Below are 26,512 nucleotides of genomic sequence, written 5' to 3'. Positions count from 1 at the left end.
TCAAAACAACAACGTCACTTATTTACAAATAACAAATGACGTCACTTATCTACATCTCATAACAACAAACATTCACGTCACGATTCCTTATCTTATCTTGATCTTCATCTTGTCACTAGTGCACCACCAATCACAACACGAATCCTTATCTCTACCATCACCCATAATTCCACATGCGAACCAAAACACAAGAACTGAAGCCATTGACACATATGCCCACAGGGAAATTCCAAACATCCCATACCCATGACGTCACACACAATGACGTCATCAACCAACACGTCACATTTCCTTATCTTGATCTTGATCTTGTCACTAGTGGGACCCATACTACTGCGGTTACACTAACCACTCGGCCAACCAGGCCGGCCAAATCTGCATATCTGCATAAAGATTTCTAATTCAGTGGCTGAATGTGTTCGTAAGCAATATAGTGTGATTAACTAAGTAAATTCTGAGGAAAATCACTCTTACTTAAGCGCCAAACGCGTTTATAAGTATTTGCTTGTGAAGGTAACGACTGGATTATATTGTCACATAATTATGCACTGTCCCATCCAGTGAAAACAAAACAAAACAAAACAAGCACACCTGTTATTACTTTGAGCAACATACCATTATTATTAATTCTATATCTCTTACATAAAAGAGCAGAACGATATTAAAAATATGGATCCAAATAATTTCACTAAATAGCTTTGTGTTCCCATACTATTCACTGATCATTGTTCGTTTACTTTCATAAAGACTTTTATTCTTTCTACAAGAATTTGAATACGTCAAAATGCTTTTTTTTTTCAGTCTAGAAACGAATCAACAAACGAAATTAAATGTTAACATATTTCAAATTTTCATTAGCAAAGCAGTTAGGAATTTTCAAAGTCAGTTTTAAATAAAGAAAAATACTTTATGAACTATTCAACTATTAGATTCCAAGCACTTTTCATTCCAAAAATACTCAGCGATATGTCATTATGTTTAAATGGAAGGTGGGGAGAGAACAGTGGGAGCATCCATGAAAATTAAATTTATTTACATTCCAAAAAGTGGTAAGAGTTAGTTTTTCTTTCACAAAGCAGTGAGAGAGTGTAATACACGCTCTGTCGAAAAAGAAACTGAACTTTTCGAAAATTATAGAAACTAGTGGCGCCACCTGTTGTATCATTTTGTTGTCGAAAGCGGCAACTTTCGTTAGTGTTGTGTCAACTGTTTATGACATTTGTTTAATTAAAAACCGAGTTATAATGGAAAGAGTGACAGTGTTTTGACAAAAGGTCGGAAAATGAGTTTCAAATAGAGAGCTGCGATTGACTTTTGTGTTAAACTTGGTAAACGTTTTACCGAAAATCATCAAATGCTTCAAAAAGCATACGGTGATGAATGCTTATCCAGTACTCAAGTTTACGAGTGGTTTACGCTTGAGGACGACGAAAAACCGGGCCGTCCAAAAACTGGACTCAGCGAAGTTAACACCCAAAAAGTGCATGATTTCATCAAAGAAAACCCGAAATCTTCCATGAGCTTGATTGAAGATGAATTGGGATTCCAAAATCAACTGTGGACAACATTTGGACCTTCGTAAATTGAATTCGCGATTTGTTCCCCACAAGTAGACCGTCGACCAAAAAAATTAATCTAATTGAACACTGCAAGGACCTCATTAAAACCGCTCGTATGACTCAAATCCATAAAACGATCGTTACTTGTGACGAAACGTGGTTTTTCAAGTATGAACCCGAAACAAAGCGCCAGAGTGCTGAGTGGAGACCACCAGAAGAGGGGCATCCGAAAAAAAAGTCGCTTGGAGAAGTCAAAAGTAAAGACAATGCTGATTTGTCTTCCATATACTTTACTTGAATTCTACGATTCCAAGGGCATTATTCACAAACAATTCATTTCGCCTGGTCAAACCGTCAGCGGTGAGTTTTATCTCGAAGCGTTGAAGCAATTGATAGCGAGAATTCGTCGCTTACGGCATGTATAACGTGACGACTGACCGTTCGTCAAAACACACTGTCACTCTTGGCACTATAACTCGGCTTCTAATGAAACAAATGTCGTCATTAACAGTTGACACAACACTAATGAAGATTGCCGCTTTCGACAAACAAAAAGATACAATAGGTGGAGCCACTAGTTTTTTTCTATTTTCGAAACGTTCGTTTTTTTTTTTGACAGAGGGTGTAGTTCGCCTTTAGGGACAGTGAATGAATTTAAAATTAGGCATGACAGCTGGTTTAGGTGATTTATTGCCTTCCTCGATGAGTCCATGACTCTCTGAAGGTCTCAGGTTATAATAATAATAATAATAATAATAATAATGATTATAATATGCAAGGTAAAATGCAAGCTTGGCCACGTGTGTCATCACGTGTGCTAGTCTACTATTTAAGAATGCTGCTGTTCGTCAACTGTGTTCATCGCATACGGAAAAACAAAATATTTAAGTTCCATAAAGGACTTATTGTTGGTCTTCGCCTGGCTGCAGCCACGATGTTGATTGGTTCTCAAAAGGTGAGATATCCCAGGTGTTTTTTCAGTGGAAAAATAACCCACAATGCTTGTCGGAAGGTGTACTTGTGGTGCTAAGACTGCCAGGAACGAGATCGCAGATCAGTGAAGGCTTGTAAGGACAAACAGAACTTCCTGTGTGCAGCATCGTAGTGTAGCAATAAATGAAGGCTATTCAAGAACCATATCTCACCGAAATATGTGCAGGGAATTGAAGAGGATCAGTATTAATAGTCCCATGCACATACAGAAACCATATATTTTTCCGAAGTTCCAGAGTGCAAAAAAGCCATATGATTTGACAAATTACGGCGCACCTTGTATGTATCGAGGTACACAAATTGTTTGGCGGGATCCTAATGAAGCTATAAACCCAACTTGCCTTGTAAAGAGAACTGAACTTCTGGAAGTGGTGTCGTGGTGTGGGGTAGGTTCTGTTATTACGGAACGAATCTTCTCTCCTTTTTTTATATTGAAGATAAACCAGAAAGTTTTCTTTATGTTTACTAATAGTAGTCTCTAGGGATTTTAATTTGTGCTCACCTCGTGTAAGACATAGTCACCGTTTTCTAGGAAAGTGTATGTAACTTCAGAGGTATCATTTAAGGGATAGTGCCTGGTTATGTCGAAAATGTCAGTCTAGTGAGCCGAGTGGTTAGAGTATATGCTCTCCAGCTAATAGACTCCCGGTTTGATTCCTGCCATTGGTATGGAATTTTAATAATCTCATTAATTCATATAAACATTCGTCTACACATACACGTACATAAGCTATCTCAAGATAGACTGAGTCGCTAGGGGAGAAGTACACCAGACCCTCTCGCATATTAGAGAGGTCTTCACGTAGTAGTAGCAGGGGGGGGGGGAATTTACAAGCTGAATTTACAGGATGGAAAGAAAAATCGCGAACTGTTTCTTCATCTGAACCTGTACAAGAAGCAATTTAAATGAGTAATAGAATGAATAAAGGTAGTATCGTGGGAACATATTAGAATAAATTTATATGGAATAAGTGCGAGAAATCTAAACTACACAAGGCAGTCGTTTTAATCGGATTTTCGGTTATGAATCTAACTGAATATCGGATTAAAGTTGGCTTAGAAATAAACCTGAATGCAGTGTAGAGACCATAAATATTAGAATCAGAAAAAAATTAGGGAAGTGAAGAATTCAGTGACATGTCAAAAGTTATCATTCAACAATTCTGCTCCAAGGTAATCTAACTTGTTTATATCAACAGAATGGGAAATCTCTTAAAATTGCGATGTGTTATTTTATTGTTATAATAATAAATTAATTCTTATTGTCTACAGCTATGCAATATTTGAATTGCATCATGCCAAAAGCTACATCGCAAAGGTGACAAATATTTTTGGAACTCCTATAGCTTGTACCCCGTAGTACAAACCTTCTTTGAACAGTTATAATGATTTCAACAGAATTATTCAAGATGAATTAGCCGTCCTGATTGGCCAAATGATTAGCATCATTACTGTCACTGTGGGCATGGAAAAATAATAATAATAAAATAGAAAATATATTATTTGTTAATAATGTATACGAGTTTTATAAGAATATATTATTCTGTCAAGAAGGGCATTATTCTTTAATGTGTTAATAGAGTACGACATAAATGTATTTTGCAGAGAACAAATGCCCATTGATTTTAAATAACGATTTGCCGAATTATTCTTACTAATCTGAACTGCTCCTCTGATTTTTTACAATTTCGCAGCAACAGTGCGGCGAGCATGGGATGGAGCATTTCAATTACTACTTGCTGCACAACGAATCTTAGTGGAAACGGTGCATGTAGTGCAACTTATTCAGTGAAATAACACTGTTACATTTGCAATACGTTCTGCAGTTTCAAATGAAAAACTGCGATTGTATTCAAGTGTGAAATATTACGTATGATTGGCTAATCTAGGATGGATCTCACAAATTTTACGTCAAATTTTAACGAAGTTTTTTTTTTCTCTCTTCTCATCTTTCTCTTTTACTTCATTATATTTATTGACAGAGTTCTGTAATGCAGTCAATTAATTAATTGTTGAAAAATAAATTACTCGATTCATGATTGATAAATTATTATTTTTTATTCCGATTTCAGCAATGCAATTACATTTTATTCTTTAGTATCCTATCTGGCCAATTTTCTCCAAGAGAATTTCCTGAAGTTTTTCCCACATCCTATCTTTTAGATCCTCTTTATATTCTTTGAAAAACTCAAGTGCTTGTCGAGCAACTTCTACACTAATCTCCTTGCCATGATCAATCAGCTACAGAAAAAGGAACACAGAATTTCTATAAATTAAATTTTCTTAAGGAAAGAATTAGTTCAATCATCAAGAAATGTTTGAAATAATTTAAACCTAGCATTATAATTTATTATTTTCATTATGTTTACCTTTCTTGCAAGTGCTTCAACGACTTCCTTCTGATTCTTCAGTTTATCCATGCCAGAGTCCCAAACGTCTTTGAACCATTCGCCTAGTTTAGCGAATTTATCTTGAAGTACGATGAATTTATCTTTAAAAAAATCTTTTAGTTTTTCCCACAACTCTCCAATAGAGCGAAGATCTCTGGATTCCTTAGGTTTTATCAATTCCTTCAGAAGCATACGGAAGTCAGAATCCTTCAGTTTTTGCACTATTTGTTTAAGGGCCACGATAAACTATTAAAAAGAAAAATCATACATTAAAATTATTTGGTGGTACAGTACTGGTAGGAATAAATGTCATAATAATTAGATTAACAATTATACACAACATTTATGGCAAAAATGAAATATATTTTGCCTATAGGAAGCTGTTTTTCATTAAGTGTTCTAGGAATAATGCAACACTATTTCATTGTTGCATTCCTCCAAAATGCAACAATTAATTTCATTGTTGCAAGCTTCCTAAAATGAAACACTTTACTTCAATGTTCTTTTTGATGACAAGAAGGAACTTACTGGGTGGTTCGAGACGATATTCCTGATGTAATCCCTAATCTTGGCGATGGTCTGACTGCTGACGAGCTATAATAAATAACAAAAGGTAACGTGGATTTAGTGGTCTGAATCGTGAATTTGGATCAATAAGGATTTAACAGAATTTTTTTTTATAAATTACCTAAGTTCGATTTACCTTTTCTATTATTTTGTGCATGATCTCCTTCAAATCAAACTGGGAAATTACTTCCTTCAGATGACCTTCTTCTAGAAAAGCAACATATTTCGCCTTTAGTATGAATTCGGTTTATAACGTTTCATTCTCTCTAAAAATCACGGATAAGTTGGTTAAGACGGGCAGTTTATGAACACACTCATGCACATGTTTTTCCTCTCCTTACTCTCCAACATTAACACATCATGATATTATTTTCATTTTTTTTTATTTCTTGAAAAAGATATATTTGAGAAAAAGGAAGAAAATAATTTAAAAAATTTACCTTTTTCTAGCAGTTGGTGCAATTTTTCCCATACATTCTTTGCCTTTTGTTTGATTTTTTCCAGGATTTCTTTAGCATCATCGCCTATGTCAACACCAAGGTTTTTTAGACTCTCTTTGAGTGCACCGAGCTACAAATAACAGTAGAATCTGTTCATCCTTTTATCAGAACAAAACTGTCCACTAATTGTTGATAAAATTCAGTTCATAGAATTACATAACAACCAGTGAGGTGTGTAATTGTAAAAATGAGATTATCGTTGCTGCAATTTATTGCATATTCATTATGAGATGTAGTGGAATAAACACAGCACATCTAAAATAAACAGTACGTTTAATCTCTCCTTTATTTCATCTCAATCACTGAGGTATCATCAAGGAAACAATATTAAAATTTGTTAGAATTCAAGCTATTTTGTCTTAGGTGTGCCATGATAGCATTACTGTAGTCAGCATAATGAGAAGGATGAGAAGATATGGGGGGGGGCAATTAATTTGTTGATCGTTTTGGCATTATAGCCATTGGACAGGAAAGTCTGGCAAATAAAAGATGCTTCAGTAGAAGAGATTGAAGGCTCTATTGATCACAGCATATTATTGACAGGGTGGATGATGGGAAAGTTTGTGTGTGGGTGGGAGTGCGTTTTGTGTATAAAGGGTGCCATTGGGGAGACGTTTAAATAGGCCATCTAGAAAATACAGGATAATATTATTTGCTTTTTCTATAGTGAAATGGATTCCGGAGTTGTCTATTGAGATAGAGGAGTAAGGAGTGTAATGTGTCTTAGCCACGTGGCCAAACAGTGAACATATCATCGATTCATTTTAGCCAGACAGATGGGTTCAGAATAGCAGTGTCAAGAGAATGTTTTTACAAATGCTTCATATAATAATTGTCTAGAGGAAAAGAGCGGGAAGAGCTCATGGCTGCACTCTCAATTTGTTTATAAATGGTATCTTTTCAAATGAGATAGGCAGAACGTATGGTAAAATTAAAAAGGTTAATGATGTCCTGGGGAGCGCATTTTTTTAGTAACTTTAAAGTTTCAGAAAGAGGGATATTGGTATAAAGGAAAGTGACATCAAATCTTATCGTTAGATCGTTCTTATCTAAAACGAAAGTTTGGATTAAAGATTTGAAATGATTAGAATGTTTTGCTATAAGAAGAAGAATGATGTGTGAGTAGGGTTAAGGATTTAGCTAATTGTTTGGATAACTTAAAAGAGGAGGAGGAGAGAGTCTATAGCATCCATTATGAGAAGGAGAATGTTATTGGGTTTATGAATTAGGTAGTCCGTATATCCGTATATACGGGAAGAGCGGGAAAAACGATTTGTGTTTTTTTATCTATTTCAGGATGCCAAAATGTGATATTTTTAAGAATACTTTTTAATATTTTCTTTTGAGAATTAGTAGGATCTTAAGTAGTGCAGTCTCTCAGGAACAAGATATTCATCTTGCAATTATATTCAATGCCATTGATGACCAGAGTAGAATTACTCTTTGTCGTCTTTAGCAGTGATTATTATTTTTTTGTCTGTGCGTAATTTATGGAGAGAGAGAGAGAGATTTCTTCTAGGCGACAAAGCTTGAAAAAAGAATAGTTACTATGTCAAGCCTGATATTGTTAGAAAGAAATTTGTGAATTTCCCATTCTATGTGCAGTATGAAGTCTAAAGATGGAACCTAACGCGGAGCTATTGCAGAGTGGTTGCCGTGGCTAAAGGACACTAACGGCTGTTTCGTCAATCCTTTTAGACGAGAGATTTAAAGCTGACTATGCGGCTGAGAAATATCTACGCAGATTGTTATTTTTGTCGATGTTTTTATCATAAATGTTTGGAAATCTAAATTTAGATAAATAAATCTAAATAGTCCATTGCATACGACTAATATACTCCATTTCATTTTTTTCATATAAACTGAGGTTTCTGATAATTAGCATAATTATGACAAGAGAATTATATCAGTTGTATTACGCAAAAGGCATGTTCTCATATCAGTGGCAGATAATATTGAAACACTATGTAGTGTTTGTGCATTTTTATTTAGTTTGGTGGCGCTGCTTTTGTGAATGTTTTTTTAAATATCGCGCCCTGCCTTGAATTTAATGCCGTGGATTCAAACACTTATTTTTTTCTTTCTCTCTCTCTCTCTCACTCTCTCTAAACATGCTTCTTACAGCGTCAAATTTAAAGTTATTCAAAATAGTCAGAATATTTTCTGTATAAAGAAATTATGAGTCACTGAAAGAAATTAAAAATTATACACTGGAGAAAACGAAGCTCAAAATTGCGAACCAATTTACTTAAAGTTGTTAGTAGTTAGACTAAAAACGAGAAACCGATTAAAATAGGAAGATGACGCAGATTCGTGTAATAGGGCAACTAAGCCAAAAACGAAACTTTCATCAGCTAACAGATGAAAGATATATCTTTCTCTCCCCCTTCTTCGGCTTGTGGAAAAACCAGAGATTTTCAAGTAATTCAAGCAATGTGATTGTGATCTAAAGTATACGACTGTCTTTATTTACCTACTTATTGTTTAAATATTCTTTCCTGAGTGCTTCTGCTCTTTCGCAAATATTGTATTTTTTTTCCCAATTAGCACTTAAAATAACAGTTCGTTGCATTAAACAGAATTACGTCATTTTCAATTACAACTTTTAATTTTTCTTTACCATTGCGATAATCAAAATTCAGTATTCATCTCTATGTACGAGTTTTATTATTCTATTCCGTATAGTTTCCATTGGGAGAAAGAACAGACCAGCATAGCCCTCATTATTTGGCAGAAATGTGGTTTTTCTCGTTGTTGCATTTATTCAAAATATCATATATTTATTCTCCTCTAAATAAGCGACAAATGAATAATTGATCTTACTAACATATGTCCTATTTTAAACTAAGCCGATTATTATTGTATTAAATTAATTAAACTACGATTTAAACATGTAACATCTTACCTTTTCTAACACGTGGAGAGCAATTTCTTCGCCTTGATCAGCTCTGTCTTTGATTTCTTTCAACCACTTTGTCAGAGTCTCCCTTATTGCTTTCACCAACGTGTCCTTCACAAATCTTTCCAGGCTACATACCGAAAAGTACAAATCCTATTGGGTAAACTATTATTTTTTTTGTATATTATTAAATTAAATTAGGAAACATGTTTGATCAAATGCGACTGGAAAATATAATCATGATATCGTTTATTTATTTGTTTTATAATTTCCGTTTAGTAGACATTTTAGTACGATTTTTGTGCTTGATGATTTATGTAAAAGTGACAGTCAAGACTCCTTTTAAGACACAAACATTCAGGACAAGAGTCTTTGTTAATCCTGGTGTGCGTCTGATTTTACATCCTAAAATATTTAAATAAACAAAGGGTTTAAATCAACACTTACTCATCCAAGACTTTCAAATGAGGTAAACCAAGGGCATCCTTCAAGGATGGTGTTTCGGCCATTCCTCTCTTCACTGCCTGGGCACATCTCTCTATAGTAGGAGCAGCCTCTACAAGACCAATAAGATATGTTTAAACAGAGCGAATTAGAATAAAAATGCTACGAAAATAGAATGCAGTGAAACTAACTTACGCTGTTGGAATGAAGCGACCGACAGACCAAGAAGACACACAAGAATGAGCAACTTCATGGCTAAATATAAAAAACAAATACCGTTATTGATATAAATACTTTACATGAGTCTTTATAGCAATTAAGGTTATTCAATACACGAAGGCTTAGTCTTGCTAAAAAGAACTTGTGTTACTAAATAAATGTCTTTACACTAATCTCATCACTAACTAGGTCAAATAACAAAGCTCAATCTTACCTTATTTTGCACAATGAAGGGAAGAAGAAGAAGGAAATCTGATTTGGGCAGTATACTGTCCTTGTGTGAAGAATTAATTCCAGCCAGCATTTTTATAGCATTCTGTATTAATTTGTTATCAGATCCGTGAGAATTTTTTTCAGAGAAAAAAAAAACAGTCATATATCTGTAGTTTAAAGGTGTTTTTTTTTTTATCTTCGTGGGATCCTTCGGCTGTACAGCGACAAAAAAACCTCGTTTTAGAAAGATTAGAAGCGCTATCTGAGAAATAAGACAAGCGCGTCCTTACACGAGAGCGCGTACGCACGCACACACCGATATGCATAATCTTTCTCAATTGATAGTGTGATTTTCTTGAATATTCCAGTGCTACTGTTTGAATTCAATGAATTAATTCTATTGGATAATCATACTACTGGTTAATTAGGTAATGCAGATTGTACTAATCATTAATAATCAAATAAGAAGCAGTTATTGTTAATAAATTTATCTCGATACAACAATCGTTATGCATGCAATTAAGAGATTTATGGGGATGACTGAAATCTCCATGAAAAATTGTATTCTTTGTAAATATTCCATTGATATAATGATTAATACAAGTACAGTCAATGTTTAAAGATTAGAACTCGACATACGAGTTTAACCCAGAAACACGTAACTAGATTAACAGTTTTTCTTCAACTTAGACTTTATTATACACTGTATAATGAAAATAATAATAATAAACTAGCAATTTATGCTTGCTTAAAACATTCCTTCAATTTTTGTTTAAGAGATATTTGGGCCCATGGGAGGTTTCTTTAAATTAACACGAAAAACGCAAGGGATAAGTAATACTATTTCTTTAAGGCCATATATTTTCAACCTGAATATTACAGGCCATCATCAATGGCGACAGTGGTTAATTACAAAGTAGAATTCGAACAATGGATTGATTTGAAAAAGTAAGAGCCGCGTGATGTTATGCATAAAACAACGCAATGGGATAACTGAGGAAATATTGCAATATTAATTATTCATTATCTATTTCAAAAATGTTTTATGCATAACACACGCCGCTCTTACTTTTTCAAATCAATCGATTGTTCGCATTCCACTTTGTAATTAACTCTTGTCGCCATTGATGATGGCCTGTAATATTCACGCTGAAAATATATGGCCTTAAATAAAGTAAACATAAACTAATCCCTTGTATTTTTCGTGTTAATCTACGGTTGTTGTTTTTTTATCTCATACATGAAAATTTGATTTGCAAAGCTATGATACTTTCGTACCGTAGAAGAGTTAAGGGTTTTACTTTCTTATTCTATTGATATACATGTTTTGATTTTTTTGCATATTTTTTACAGAGTCCAGAAATCCTATCCTAGCATTCAAAACATGGAACTTCTTGAAACTTCCAATTAGCAGAGAATTAGTGTCATACAGGGCGATGAAGTCCGTCTCCTACATAAACCAGTCTTGTTTCACTTTTAGCTTAGTGTAACAGAAGTAAAATACGATCTCTGTGGAAAAATATTTGAGTTCCTTGTCGTCAATGGCAGCAAGAACATCTCTAAGCCCCCCTCTGCCGCTTTATTCAATTCAGATGTGTAAACGCAAAATCGGCTTCAAAACATATCGAAACCCCTAACTTTATATCAGAGCTCCAAGTGAACTACCTAAGTGAAAGGAATACGATTAGTGTCTAGGGTAAATACTCAAAAAAAAAAGAAAGAAAGAAAAAAAAAGAAAGAAGGTATAATCTTAATTAGGGACTAGTTTCTGAACTTAGATACATGATCACGTCAAGTGAAATGTGTTGGATCTTGTAATTAATAATAACAAGATATTTTTCCGTGGTAACTGTTAAATTTGTTTAGAACTTAATAAATTGTATATGGGAATACGCTGAATAAAAAACTAAGACTCTTAAGGCATACAAATGAAAGGGTGTTAGAAAAGATCAGTAGAACTTTAAGCCTCCTTAAGGATATTGACAGAGAAAAGTTAAAATATTTTGGACACATTGAAAGGATGGAAGGAGGACTTCTAAGAACAGTAACAGAAGGTAAAGTTCTTGGGAAAAGAAGAAGGGGTAGACCTTCAATGAGATGGATGGATAGCGTGTCTGAAGTGACTCATCTTCAGAGAGTTGAAGCCTCTAGAAAAGCATACAACAGGACTGCATGGCAAGGACTGGTGTGGCATACCGAGCATCGGAATGACCTTATGGCATCTGTGGATGTCCGATGAACTGATACAGATGATGATGAATTCTGACACAACAGGATTATTGCTATACACCCTACATTTCTATATTAACTGCAGGTATATATTCTCTAATACATTTAAAGTAGTTGTGCTGTTTAGTGTGTTAACTGCAAAATCTCTGAGAATTAAACATATTTCAAGCAGACAGTTGTGCTTTGTGAATATGTGAAAAATATTAGGATTAAAATATTTCAAGTTATGTGCTGACGAAGTTCATTTTCAATCTTTTTTTTTTCATAAAGGATGTGCTGTTCATTTCTCTGAGACACATGGCTAATATCTCGTACAGATAACAAAGTAATCATCCCTTTTCCCACGTTATGATATTTATATTATCAGTGGATAAAAGAAACGTGTATGAGGACCATTTGAAATAATACACTTCCTTTTGGAATCAGGTAGTTATAACACGATATAATTCAACAATACTACTTTGACACAAAGAATAACCGTTTGTCAGAAAGATATTCAGATAAATCGAACAGCTCTGTCTGTTAGTCAATATAATAATATTCTAATCATCACACTACGTTCTTTCTGCATGATCTTTTTAAAACGTTAATTGGAATTGCCAAAAGCACATCTTTCCTTTTTCTTTTTCTTTTTTTTAATATAGTAGATTCATTACATTAATGTGACGGGGAAAATGTTTTTTACATTGGTTCTCGATCAGCGTAGTGATTCATACAAATTGTTCGCTTAGTAGGATTTCAATAGCCATGTAACGTGCTACTGAATCTAGACTGCTAATGCTCATTATGGGAGAAACAATAAATCTATTACTACTCATAGTGCGTTGCATTTAATTATTTATGTTTCCATTATTATATGGTATTTTGGGGTGGAAAGTTGAAAATGCGTTCATGAATCATATTTATATTGTACTAGCGTTTGAAGAAAACATTCTGCTATGAAGAACACCTTGCAGTAGAAGTAATTTACCACAGCCAAACGCGAAGTGTTTTTTGGGCAGACAAATATTGGGCATCGGAGACGAGAGTACAACAGACTACTTACGCCATCTAGGGTACCTGATGCTGCTTTGTGATTAGTTATACAACTGAGAAGTTACCTGATTTTAAAATAATGTAATAATAACAAATAAATTTAAAAAAAACGTAACTAGCTCCAGTATTGTACAGGAGATCGCTACCTAACTGTGGAACGGGCTGATTTTTTTAAAAAAAGCGTAATGGAATTACCACGTATTACCTAGTTATTTTTACCGAAATATTTTAAAAATACTATTTTTGATTTATAATCTTACATTAATACGAGGTGTTTTTCTTTTTATTAATTTTACGGGTATTATCGGAGATTATGAAGGGTAGTGGACGTTGATTGAGTTCTCGTCATATTTTATGGCTATACTTTCCGATATTCTCCGAGTGTTGGAAGCTCCACAACATAAAAATTAGGCCGCAACTCCGACCAATAGGCGATAACACACAAGCACTTCAAAGGCAGAAACACCAAACCGATGTGACATAGTATCCACTTCCTCCATGAGTTCACACACTGTCGAAACGGCTCGCACCCCGTTAACCTTCTCCCCGGCCGCCTTTTCCCATAAACTCTTCCCTTTCCTCAGAAAACCAGTTTCTATATTCAGCCACATTTTCATCTCTTTCCCACCCTACAAAAAAAGCGGTCCGCCCACCCTTAAAAATAATATATGTACATGTTATATAAAAAAACACAGGTTTCTTCAAATGAATTCTCCCACATTTCCTAACCCCCAACTTCTCTTTCAACACCATAACAGCAGAAGTATGCCACCGCAGAAAGAAGACGGGTAACATCATGCAAGAAAAGGTATGTGCGAATTTTCTTCTATTATTTTTTCTATTCTATTCTATTTTCTTCTAAACCAAAATGGGACTCATAAACCAAAGCAGGAAAAACAGCCTTAAAAATAATAGTTTTTAAGAGGAGTAACATGGGAGTTTTACCCAGAAAGAACACCTATTTTTCTTTTTCTTTTTTTTAGCAAAGAAGGGCCTTATCGTCCAATACCTTGTTGGTGCTTCAATGGCATTCGCATTGCGAGGTAAGCTATTACAAATTGTTCACTGTGAGAAATAAACAGTACGTGTTCAAACAGAATTGTTATTGTGTAGTGATATTGAAACTAAACTTTTTTTTTGCACCATTTAGAGGCCCTCTTGTAATGATGATTTGAAGTCCACAGAAATTGTGGTAGATATGACTAAAATTGGAGTAAGTGTTAGTGGGTAACTGACACTGACAAAATTAATTTAAATATTATTTAAATTTTAAAATGCTGTCCATTGGTTTATACATTGGTTTTTATAATATCCTAAGATCACATAAGGATGGAGAGATATGATAAACCGAAAAAAGATTAAAAATAACGAACGAGAAAGTCTGATAATGATCGATCCCACAAAAAAAAAATAATAATAAATCCCACAGCAATTATCCTAAGACCTAGTAAGTGCTGGGGAACTTACTTCATAATGAGCCATATACTGAATAACCGAATGCATGTGTAATACAAGATCCCCAATCTTAGTTGGAAAAAAAATCCATGTTTGGTCTCTGGAGCAGGGTTTTGAACTATGTTGAAATCAATGAAAAATAAAATAAAGTTTATTAATAAAGAAAGAACCATGCAGCTTCATTTCAGCGGCTTAAATTACATAGAAATAGTGGATATTAAAGATCCAACATTATTTCAAAGCCAAATATTCGAAAAAACTATGAAAGTTTCGTAAATTTGACCACAGAGCTTACGAGAATACAATCCTCGGCACCGGAGCTGTCTTAGCTTGCACTACTTAAAATTACATGATTGATGCTCAATAATGGGATATTAAAGATCCAATATTATTTTAAAGCCGAATATTTGTAGAAACTATTTCGAATATTTGACAGAGAGCCCAAGAGAATGACATCCTCGACATCTGAGTTGCCTTAGCTTGCACTTCTCTCCCATTAAAAATCTTTAGTATTAAATGAAAGTTTTTGCTCTTCTAAAGTTTCTGTTTGGCCTCAGAAAAGAACCAACCACAAAATAGTTGTCAGGCCAGTGAAATTAAACCTTATATGCCAAATGTTATAAGTACATAAACCAAATGTACTTATAAAAGGCGAACATATGGTTTATGTACTTATAACATTTGGCATATAAGGTTTAATTTCACTGGCCTGACAACTATTTTGTGGTTGGTTCTCTTCTGAGACCAAACAGAAACCTTAGAAGAGCAAAAACTTTCATTTAATACTAAAGATTTTTAATGGGAGAGAATTGAAAGCTAAGGCAACTCAGATGTCGAGGATGTCATTCTCTTCGGCTCTCTGTCAAATATTCGAAATAGTTTCTACAAATATTCGGCTTTAAAATAATATTGGATCTTTAATATCCCATTATTTCTATATAATTTACCTTGCCGAAATGAAGCAATATGGCTTTTTTTATTAATTAATTTATGCTCCAACCGAAAGTTCACTTACGAAATATACATTTTTCTGCATTGGGTTTCTTTAGTTTTGGATGGGAATTTTTGCTGTTCGTTTCCAGTTGTTGTGATAGTTGTTAGCCTAGATGTCACACTACAGGACAAAGTCCTCCTCCAATCATTCCCACTCTCTCCATACCTGGGGAGAGATGTCATCTCTCCGACTTTTTCTCTGTCTTCCAGAGAAAGGAAGTGGCATTCAACCCATTAATATGGTTTCCTGCAACAGCAACTGTGTTGCTCTCTTTGACCATCGATCATCTTGATATCTTGCCAGGTGGCCTGTTCAATCCCATTTTGATTTCTTCATCATCATCAAATTCCTGCCATGTACCCTCAAGGGGTGTACAGGATATGACAGTACTACATGAAAAAATTACATCATTACTAATTTCCTATCTACAATTTTCCTCCAAATCAGTCTGTTACTTGTCAAGACTCCAACATTATCAGATCTTATATTTCTATCGTCTAAGGCACTTTGTACCGTATCAATCCACCTATATCTTGGTCTTCCTCTGGGTCGTTTTCCTGCCAACCTGGCAGGAAAACGACCCAGCTCTCCGAATTATCATTATTTTTGTTTTGTTAGATCTCTTTTAAAATTTGAACTGTTTATTCGGAGTATCTAATCTGGATACTCCGAATAAACTCTTCTCCATTGCTCTGTGGGGAGGTCCCCTTTCATCCAATGCTTCTTTCCATAGCTCTTCCAAGCACTGTCGAATCTGAACTGGATTTCAAGGTCAAAGCGATTTGACATGGATATCATCTGTCATAAGTATTTGTTGTCCATCAACGCACTTAATGAAAATTCCCTGAATAATTTAAACGATGTAAGTCCACTTACAAATGAAACTCTAATATAATATCTTCAGCTTGATTACAGCCTTCATGCCATTTGGAATAAACTCTTTTAAGATTTTAATGATACTCACAAGAATATTCCTCCATTCAACCATTAATAAGGTTTACAAATCTTAAAGGAATGTTGGGAGTAAAGTGATTCATTTGATTGCTTTCTTTTAAGCGTTATTTTACTTACTTTAATGTATCACTTCCTCATGAATTTATGAATTTCATGAATTTATTACTCCTGAAGATCAGAAAATCTTAAAAGAATCAATTGTTGTTATAATTGTTATAAATAGAATAATCCTTTAATTGCTATGCGATTATTGAGCGGTTCTCATTTACGGTGAGTAAAATTCAAAATGTTTCTTCAGTTTTCTTCATCACAAAAGAAGTGGCATAGCCAAAACTGAAGTCGATTAGTTCATTCGTATTCATTATATAAACAAGGGATGGTTTTTAAATTTGATAGTTGAGTTCTCATTGTATTTTAAGTTAAATATACAGAATAATATTTCAACTTATGATATTTTGCGTTATGATAATATAAATTCGTTTTATTTCAGAGTTATAGGGGGGGAATGATCAATAAATTAAAGCCCAATATGGAATCGCTTGTGGAAACTATATTGGATCTTCTTGAAACGGGAAAAGGTGTTCATGCTTATATAATACAAAAGGTAATACGCTTGAGAAATAAGTTCAGATTTATGACTTAGAACGTTTTCAGTGTCATTTATTCTAATGCGTTGATAAAAGAGCAAAAAAGTTTCCTGTTGCAATTTAAGAACTCATTAAGACAACCGTTATAAATGTCATTCATATAAAAGTGCTTCTGTTCGGTCGGGATTCTGGATATTCGCTTTCCTAAATCAGGATTTTTAAATCTACTAAATTAGATGTGCATATTTGGATACCATGAAAATTATAATGTCATGATTTCGTAATAACCACACAATAAGAATATAAATTATAATATTAAATAATAAATACTTTAACGTGTTTTTGAACAAAAGGAAATATCAAGCTGGAATTGCTTAGATCTAACTTTTATAAATTAGGTCTTTATCTTTGTCAACGGTGGATATTAGTGAAATTTCTATGCTCCGTCGGTTATGCATAGCAAAGAAATGTAAACAAACTGGATTCTTTTTTAAATAGCAACTACTGTGACAATCTCAGCTATTCATCGGATTTTCTACGTTTTGGAGTTCAAAATCCGATTTCCATGCACGATCAGAAATCAGGCATTTTTCAAAAGATGCCTTGAACTATAGCACCTAAGTAGTAGGGCGGCGACTAGTGACAAGATCAAGATCAAGATCGTGACATGATTGTTTGTTCCGATGATGACGTCATTGTGTGCGTGACGTCATGAGTTTGGAATGTTTGGAATACTTCTGGGGAACATATGTGTCAGTGACGTCATGTTGTTTGTTTGTTCGCGTATGAAATTGTGGGTGTAGGTTAGAGATAAGGATTCATATCGTGATTGGTGGGGCACTATGAACAAATTAGGGGTAGGGTGTATGGTGGAAGCGGCTTCCATGTCGTGGATGTGTGTTGTTATCAGATGAAGATACATCACATAATTTGTTAGTTGTAAATAAGTGATGTTACTGTTTTGAATGGAAAAGGAAGATATATTAGTAGATAAGGATTAGTGCCGTGATTGATGAGACACTATGAACTAAGTAGGGGTAGGGTGAATTGGTGAAGGGACGTCAGTGTCGTGGATGTGTGTGTTTTTATCAGATGAAGATAAATGACGTCATTTGTTAGTTGTCAATAAGTAACGTTATTGTATTGAATGGAAAAGGAAGATATATTAGTGGATAAGGATTCGTGGCGTGATTGGTGGAACACTTTAAACAAAATGGGGGTAGGGTGAATTGGTGAAGGGACGTCGGTGTCGTGGATGTGTGTTGTTATGAGTTGTAGATAAGTAAATGGTTTGCGTATGGTGTTATGGGTAATGGATAGTGATGAGATAGAGTTTGGCATATTTGGCTCGGAGGTCCCCTTCTGTCAGGGACATCACGTGGTGTGGTTGGTTCGCATATACATTGTGGGTAATGTTCAGAGATAAGGAATCGTGATGTTATCAGGTTGGAAATTTCTGGAGAACATATGTGTCAGTGACATCACGTGGTGTTTTGGTTTGACTATGGAAATGTGGGTGTTATTTAAAGATAAGATATCTTGGAATTTCCCAGGGTGACACACATCCATCATTGTCTTCAAGTTTTGTCTTTGGTGATGTATAGATGGCAGTACTACACACACTTTTTTTTTGTATATTCATAACTCATCCGAATATTTTGATTTGTCTATAATTTAAGATTTTAACCTTCCTACCGGCTGAGGTGGATGAAATAGCAAGACCACCCGAGAATTTTTCATGGATCAAAACTTCATCGACATTCTATCTTTTATCAAGTATATACTCTCCTCTGTGTTTATCCCTTAACGGTGATTTTAGAGCCATTAGCTTATTAACTGGGGTTGAGTGATTTTTTGTCACTTGTTTTTACATGTACTGGTTATTTCGAATTTTCTTCACTATATATATATATATTATATATATATATAGTGAATATTATATATATATATATTATATATATATACTATTATATATATATATATATATATATATATATATATATATAATAGATATGGTGACGGACCCAGGATATTCTGAATTACAACATGCTATTAGGTGGACGCTTTTTATATCTGGTTCATATACGAAAGGCCACAAGACCTACAGCACATTAGTTCCTTGTGCGGGCAAGAGAGAGAGAGAAGGGAGAAGGAATGTGTTCACATTTTTCTTGATCAGCTGAGGGTTGTAATCTTTGGGAAAAGCAGTGGGAATAAAAGAGGAGGAAGTTCGCATTGAATATAGTTCGATTTGACGGCAAACTAATTTGAACCTTTCATACCATTGAAAGACATTTCACGGTTCTGTCGTATTTTGAACAGTGAGAGTCATCATCGTTGAATAGTGACACAACATGGGTATTAAATTATGAAAAGAATTTACGCAAGTATAAAGAACTGTAGTCATTCAGCAACATCTCCTTTATTTCAGACGTCTTTTAAGCACTTACAGTAATTTAAAATTATACTTACATCAACCGCTTAGGACTCCTGAGTTCTCTTCCATCTCTGACAGAAACGTTTTCTACAATAAAACAAAATTTAGCAATATTAAGAAGCGGTTAATGTTGCTAAACATCCATATTTGTTTTCATAATAACGCAGATTAATACATATTTAGAGCTTTAGCTCAGTCAGTATAGACGAAGCCCTTTGGTGGGAAAAAACCTGGGTTCGAATCCCGTCAGTGACGTGAGGAACTTTTATCTGGTCTCTTTCAACCTAAAGGTGAGTTAGCCAGTCTCATACGAAGGTTGGTTTTTTTCACCCGGAAACTCTGATTTTCGTCCCCTAGAACAGGCTAACCTTCCTCATGAACACACGTGGATTACAGTCATGAATACGTCCCAGCGCTAAGCCGATCCAGAGCCCGGATAAAACTGGGGAATTGGGGAAAGCAATGGTGAACTACCCTGTCAAAATCTCACCAGGAATGCCTTGTGGGCAACACCTACAAAGTCATCAATGGTCTGAAACGACTGAAAGGGAAAATGAATCAGACAGTCAATGCATAGTTTACGTACGAAGGAGAGAAGAGGCGGCAAAGATACCAAGAAGGCAGATCATAATGAGGAACTTCATGGCTAAGAAAATATACAAAAATGGAAATGGATAATTTTGAATTAACTGGAGACATATTGGTTAAATAAATACTGCTAATAAACGAGTGATGTAAAGAAGGAAAATGTGATGTAATGTTATATAATAAAATGTAACTTTTACACGTTTTTGTTTTCAAATTAATTTACAAATATGTTGAACACTTTCATCACTTTATACTCAAAAGAGAGTGAGGAATAAAAAGAGAGAGGGGCGAGGAAGTCCTGAAGTTATTCGAAGTCATAAAGTATCAGAAAAATCCTGAAAAATATCTCAACTGGACATCAGCAGCATTCGAGATTCGCACCTTGAACGTAAGAATCTTCAAAAATGAAATGAAACTAGCATTATTTGAAACCAAAATTATAATTGGAGAAGAACAAGCTGAAGCTGTTTCTTTATCTAGATGATGTTATAGTTCTGAATAAATACAATACAAGTCTTCAAGAATTCCTGACTAAATTGAACAACTGTTATAATAAATTTAGAATGAAAATCCGCTTTAAAATAACAAAAGAACGACAATCGAAATACGCAGAAATATTAAAAACATCAACTGCATTCTAAATGGAGAACCTGTAAAACAAAAAAATATTTCAGCTACTTAGGCACGGTTTTTTGTGACGATGGCAAATTAAATATGAAAATATGTAGCAAAATTAGAAAATCTGGTATGATAGGAAGTCAGCTGAAGAACTTTATATGGAATAAGATAAGTTAGTCAAACACTAAACATGCTGTATACAAGATGGTATTCAAGCCAATTTTAACTTATGGATCTGAGAGATGGGTTAGAAGTAAAACACTTCACCAAAGACTGGAATCGCTGAGAATTCTGTGAAAGATTAGAGGAGTGAACGGATCGCATCAATGGTAGTATCCTATTAACATGATGTTAAGAAAGAACTTGCCATTATTAGCATTCAGAAATGTGTTAGCAGAGATAACCTCAGGTGATATGGGCGCATAGTAAAACGAGTATTCCTTGCAAGGATAGTAGTAAAAAGGCAAAGAAAAACACTAAAATCTAGATGGAGTGATACATTAAAAGTTTTTTAATGGATCAATTTAATACACCAAGAATTGAAATATATAAGATCGAATAAAATTGGAGTCTTGGCATGTTAATTAGGAGGAAAATTGTCGAAAGTAAATTAGTAATGATATAACTTTTTCATGAAGTACTACTTGCTATGACAGTATATGTTATGATAACACTACATAACAATACTACATACTGTCATGTAGTATTATCGTGTAGTATTACTATGAAATGCTACATGATAATATTACATGCTATGATGTCATTTGAATCATTATGATATGTTCGATAACTATTCATATGTTAATAATTAGAATATATGTTTATCCGACCAAATGGCAAGTTATTCTCGATAGTAGATCTACAGCATAGTAACCTGATCAGTTAATAATAATAATAATAATAATAATAATAATAATAATAATAATAATAATAATAATAATAATAATAATAATAATAATAATAATAATAATATAAATCCAATTAATGTCCTTATAAGACAGTTAATGCATACAATCCTCAGAGGTGTATTCTGTGTCCTATTTTATCTATTTTTCAATACTGAAAACATGACTAAATAAATGGCAAAACTGCCAGCCTCGTACGAAACTGACTAACTCATCTTACGTTGAAAAGATTCCTCAAGGTTTTCCCAAGTGTTTAAGGCGGGACTAGACGATAGTCAGAAGTCTTTCCCAAATAAATAGTACGCCACAATGAAGTGTGTTTCGGAGACAACATTGTCGATCTAAAATGAACCCTTGGAGCACAGGTGATGAAGTACTCTACGTACAGTAATATCCGTATAAACACAAATGTTATTTTAAAAGGCACATTCAAATATTAATGTTAATTATATTGTAGTGCATTTATTTAAAATTTTCATATTACGCTTTAAATGTATTTATTTACATAAATGACAAGAACTTTCTATTATCCCACAAGATTAAATTCTCCATTATAACTTGATATTATTCTCACAATATTGCAATTTACGAATGTAAATTGCAATATTGTGAGAATGTAATTCAGCAGTGATTCAATGCAATAATTAAGGAGGGGGTTCTAAAACAATCATTCGAAATACAATTTATCGAACGATTATTTGCGAAAAGGCAATTTATCGAAAAATAGTTCGTCGAACAATAGTTAACCTAAAAAGCAATTCATCGAACGGTAATTAATAGAAATCACAATTCATCGAAAAGAAGTTCATCAAAAAACCAAAAAATCATAGAATAATCACAACTCGCCGGAACTACGAAATATTCATCGCAATTGAATTATAAAGCATATGAAGTGAAGTTTATTTATCAAAACGAACTGAAATTTTAATGGATCAACTTAGGATATAATTGAAGCTTAGCATGATATTTCCTTTATGTATGTTATGTAGACATGTGTTGCAATTTTTGAGGGATATTCCTTTCAGTAAGTATATGCGTTTCATGTATTTAATGTGTGTATTTTACACAATCTGGAAAACATTATGCAAAACAAACTTAATTATTATTATTCCCCTTTATTCTCCTCTCTCTCTCCTCATTTTACAAGAGAATAATTAGAGAACAAGATGGTTTCCCCTTTGTCTTCTTTATCCCGTAAGAGTTTTATATCCTCCGATGATATTAAGATGATGAAGATCACCTTCAAAAATCAGTTTACGAATTAAACTAAATAACCCAACAATAAATTTCACAAAAGAAAGCGAACGTAAAGTCATTTCAAGGTTGGGATCATGTTAGATCAATAATAGTTAAAGAATGTAATATAATATAATAGAACAGGAGACAGTTTCATTATTTAGGCTGCAAAATAACATAACTAAAATATAAAGATGTTGATGAAAACATAAAGAAATTCCAGAAAATCTGTAGAACAATTAAAAAGACACCGAATTAAAAAAAAAAGTTGAAACTCAACTAAAATTTTATAAAGTAATGGCTACTCCCACTTTGTTATACGGCGCAGAAATATATACGGTTAAAAAAGAAAGATGAAAGTAAAATACAAGGTGCAGAGATGAGATTTTTAAGAACAATTAATGGATTCCAACAGGATCACTTTTATTAGAAAATTTTGGTCAATAAGTTTCGAAATGATATTAATAATTCAGTTCTAGCTGGATGAAATTTAAAGACATTTTATAGTTAAGATCAATTTTAAAATTTGTCAGTTTTGATTTTCATCTGACCATTGTTGTGAAAACATTCAGTAGAACGAACTTTTTTGTCTGGAGATAAATCATTGTCTACACAGTGAAGTAACAGGTACGTTTCTAGAATGACCTTGTAAAAAAAAACAATAATAACATCTCAGTGACCACCTACATATGTTACCTCCATCTTGGGTGATATTAGATATTCTTACCGAACATTTTAAAGCAATAATTTTCAAGAAAGTTAATCTTTCGACCAATTATAATAGAATTAATTGAAAAATTATCGGTAAATTTTTTTTGCGATCAGTTGAATTTGCGATGAATTGTTGTGTGATGAACTGTTGTTCCACAAATTGTTTATTCGATGAATTACTATTCATTAAATTGTTGTTCGATTAATTCTTTATTCGATAAATTGCTTTGTCAGAAGATTGTCGTTCGATAAATTGCCATTCGGTAAACTGCCTTTCGATGAATTTTCATTCAACCGGATGTAGTATACAGAAAATTCACTGAAAACAACTTATCGAAAGACAGTTCATCAGATAAGGCAGTTTCTCGAAAAAAGCAATTCATCGGACGACAATTAATCGAAAACACAATTTATCGAAAGGCAATTCATCGAAAACCAACAATTCATCGAAAAAAAATCACATTTCGCCGAAAGCTACAAACCGTCAAACGAACAGTTCATCGAAAAATGAATTATAAGACATGTGAAGCGAAGTGCATTTATCAAAAACAACTGCAGTTTTTTATTGAATTAAGTTGTGATGTATTTGAAGCTTCACATGATATCCCCTTCATGTATACAGTAGGTGTGTATGTGTGTGTGATAATTTTTTACTTTTTTTTCTTTTTTGAGAGATATCCCTTTTAGTCTGTGTGTTTTACGCAATCTTGAGAAGATTATGGAAAAAATCTTTATATTGACATAAATTCTTTATCGCATGGAATCATTAAATTACTATTAATTATAGTAATTATTATGAAATTCTATTATTAATAGTAGGTGCATAATCCTTAGTGTTAGCAGTAATAATAATAATGGTTATTATTATTCTCTGTAATCATTATCCTCTCTCATCAACCTAATGGTCAGTGGGATAGCAATGTCACTTTACTAGGGAATAATTATAGAACAATATGGTTTCCTATTGTCTTTGTTGTCCGATAATTGCTTCATATCTGTCTGCGGGTGTGTGTTTATGGGATTGCTTGCCTGTTTCCAGTAGGGTAAGCCTTGCCATCTCTGTATGATGCCCGCTAACTCTCATTCAGTTAAAGAGGACCGATAATAATTATTCGTGTCACAGACCGGATTCTAACCCAAGTCTTTCAATTAAAGGGCTTCATTTATACCGACTGAACTTGGAAGCTCTATTATTATTATTATTATTACTATTAGACAAGAGAGAGCTGTGTAGGCATACGAACGGGCGCACAGTGATATCGCTGCTGCGGTTTTTTATAGTTTTAAAGTGGTTCCTACTCCTGTTTTTAGTTGAAAGTGTTCCCAAGTAACCCTACTTGTCATGCGGAAGACAGTCATAAAATTCAGCGAGATCGGCTAAGAAAAAACCAAATTTTGAAGTGTTGGAAAGTGAACAGAGAGGACGGTGGTCAACAACGAGCGAAGAACAAAGGACGTCGCCATCTTTACAATCACGCTATAATTGCCAAAGGGAAGAAAGGTGAGTCATGAAGTGTCAAATGCCTGGAGGAGTTATCGTCCGACGGAAATAACATAACTTGTATGAAATGCAGTAGGATTCTACACTTAAAATATGTTGGCTTTTTAGAAACAACCGGGCAACATAAATATAAATCCGATGTAACATGCAAGGAATGGAAGTGCATACTCTGTAGGAAGTACAAAGAAACGGATCTAAAGCAGCCACCTGCAACGCAGCCGATTATACTGGAGGCAAAATCAGACGACCAACTGAACAGACAAAAAAATGCAGATGAGTATACTATAATTTCAAGTCTTTAAATATACTAATAGAAAACGGTCTAGAGACCATGAAAGCCAGCTTAGTAGACCTTGTGCAAGAACTCTTTAATAAACAGAAGGAACAAATAACAAAAAATCTAGCGAAATGAAGATTTGGTAAAACATAATAATTTAGCAGTGATAGAAGTGTTGCAAACGGTAAAAGACATTAAAATGAGTATTAACGCATTAAATCACAGACAACACAATTTGATGAAAGAGACATCTGAACTCCGTCAAGAACTTCATTCTCTAAAACTACAATACGAACGTTTAAATCAGTAACAACATAAAGAAGATCTTGTCATAAACGGTCTTCCTGAAACTGCACCTACAGAAAACCACAGAGACCTAATTTTAAAATTAGGCCATGAATTGACATCCCCCTACAAATTAACGACATTCAGACCGTAAATCGGATTCCTAGGAAGAGCAAAAACCAAGGCTTGCCACGATCTGCACCAGTCATAATTCGTCTCACGAGCAAGTCCACAAGAGACAATCTCATAAAAGCCAGCAGGCAGAAAAAACCAGTTGCCAAGGGCTTGAATGCACAGCAAGACAATACACCAATCTTCCTATTCGAATATTTAACACCATTCAACCAGAATCTGTTGTACCAAGCAAGAAAAGCAAAAATAGAAAAAAAAAATTGCCAATTTTTGTGGACCAGAGATGCCAAGATATTCATAAGGAAGTCATAAACTTCAAAGCCGATACAAAGTAAAAGCTCAGAAGACATAAAAAAGCTGCGACTGTGAAAGAAAAAAAAGCATCCTAATTAGCTCAAAAAGAAGCTCACAATAAAAAAGAAGAATGTGAACCATCAAGACAGATGCAATAGCACAGGATATATCGGCAATTTCACTTTGATCAGACCTTTCAGATCATTCATTTGACCTCCCAAACACCTGCCTACTTCCATCAAAGTAATTAAATCAATAAAATATCAAGAGTAGTATCCCAGCAGCAGTATTTATCTAACATTATTTACTTGACATTCTGTAATGAATACTTGTAGTAAACAGAAAATGTGATAGTAATACTTCAGTTATATATTTGTAAACAATTTGTGATGAGAATAATAAACTTTGCCATTGTAAAAAAATGTATGTATGTATGTAATTTATCTGAGATATAATAAAATCTAAAAACATTATATGTAATGTAGACATA

The 26,512-nt window shown here is 33.9% G+C and overlaps 1 protein-coding gene across 1 annotated transcript; it reads right to left on the bottom strand.

Moving 5' to 3' along the window:
* Window positions 1-4,593: 4,593 nt before the first annotated feature.
* Window positions 4,594-9,842, bottom strand: LOC150096187 (uncharacterized). The gene is made up of 9 exons (XM_090409443.1): window positions 9,786-9,842; window positions 9,548-9,607; window positions 9,356-9,464; window positions 8,915-9,038; window positions 5,950-6,079; window positions 5,646-5,716; window positions 5,471-5,536; window positions 4,922-5,188; window positions 4,594-4,793 (listed from the first exon to the last, which is right to left on the bottom strand). Exons 2-9 carry the CDS (start codon window positions 9,603-9,605, stop codon window positions 4,647-4,649), a joined length of 972 nt encoding a protein of 323 aa, XP_090265569.1. The 5' UTR covers window positions 9,606-9,607; window positions 9,786-9,842; the 3' UTR covers window positions 4,594-4,646.
* Window positions 9,843-26,512: the final 16,670 nt, after the last annotated feature.

Source organism: Typopeltis vanoorti, chromosome 19 (assembly GCF_054136105.1).
Source record: "Typopeltis vanoorti isolate ZY-2024b chromosome 19, IOZ_Tvanoo_1.0, whole genome shotgun sequence".
Classification (NCBI taxonomy): domain Eukaryota; kingdom Metazoa; phylum Arthropoda; class Arachnida; order Uropygi; family Thelyphonidae; genus Typopeltis; species Typopeltis vanoorti.
The sequence above is the reverse complement of the archived record's forward strand: the minus strand, read 5'-3'. Positions and strand labels throughout refer to the sequence as shown.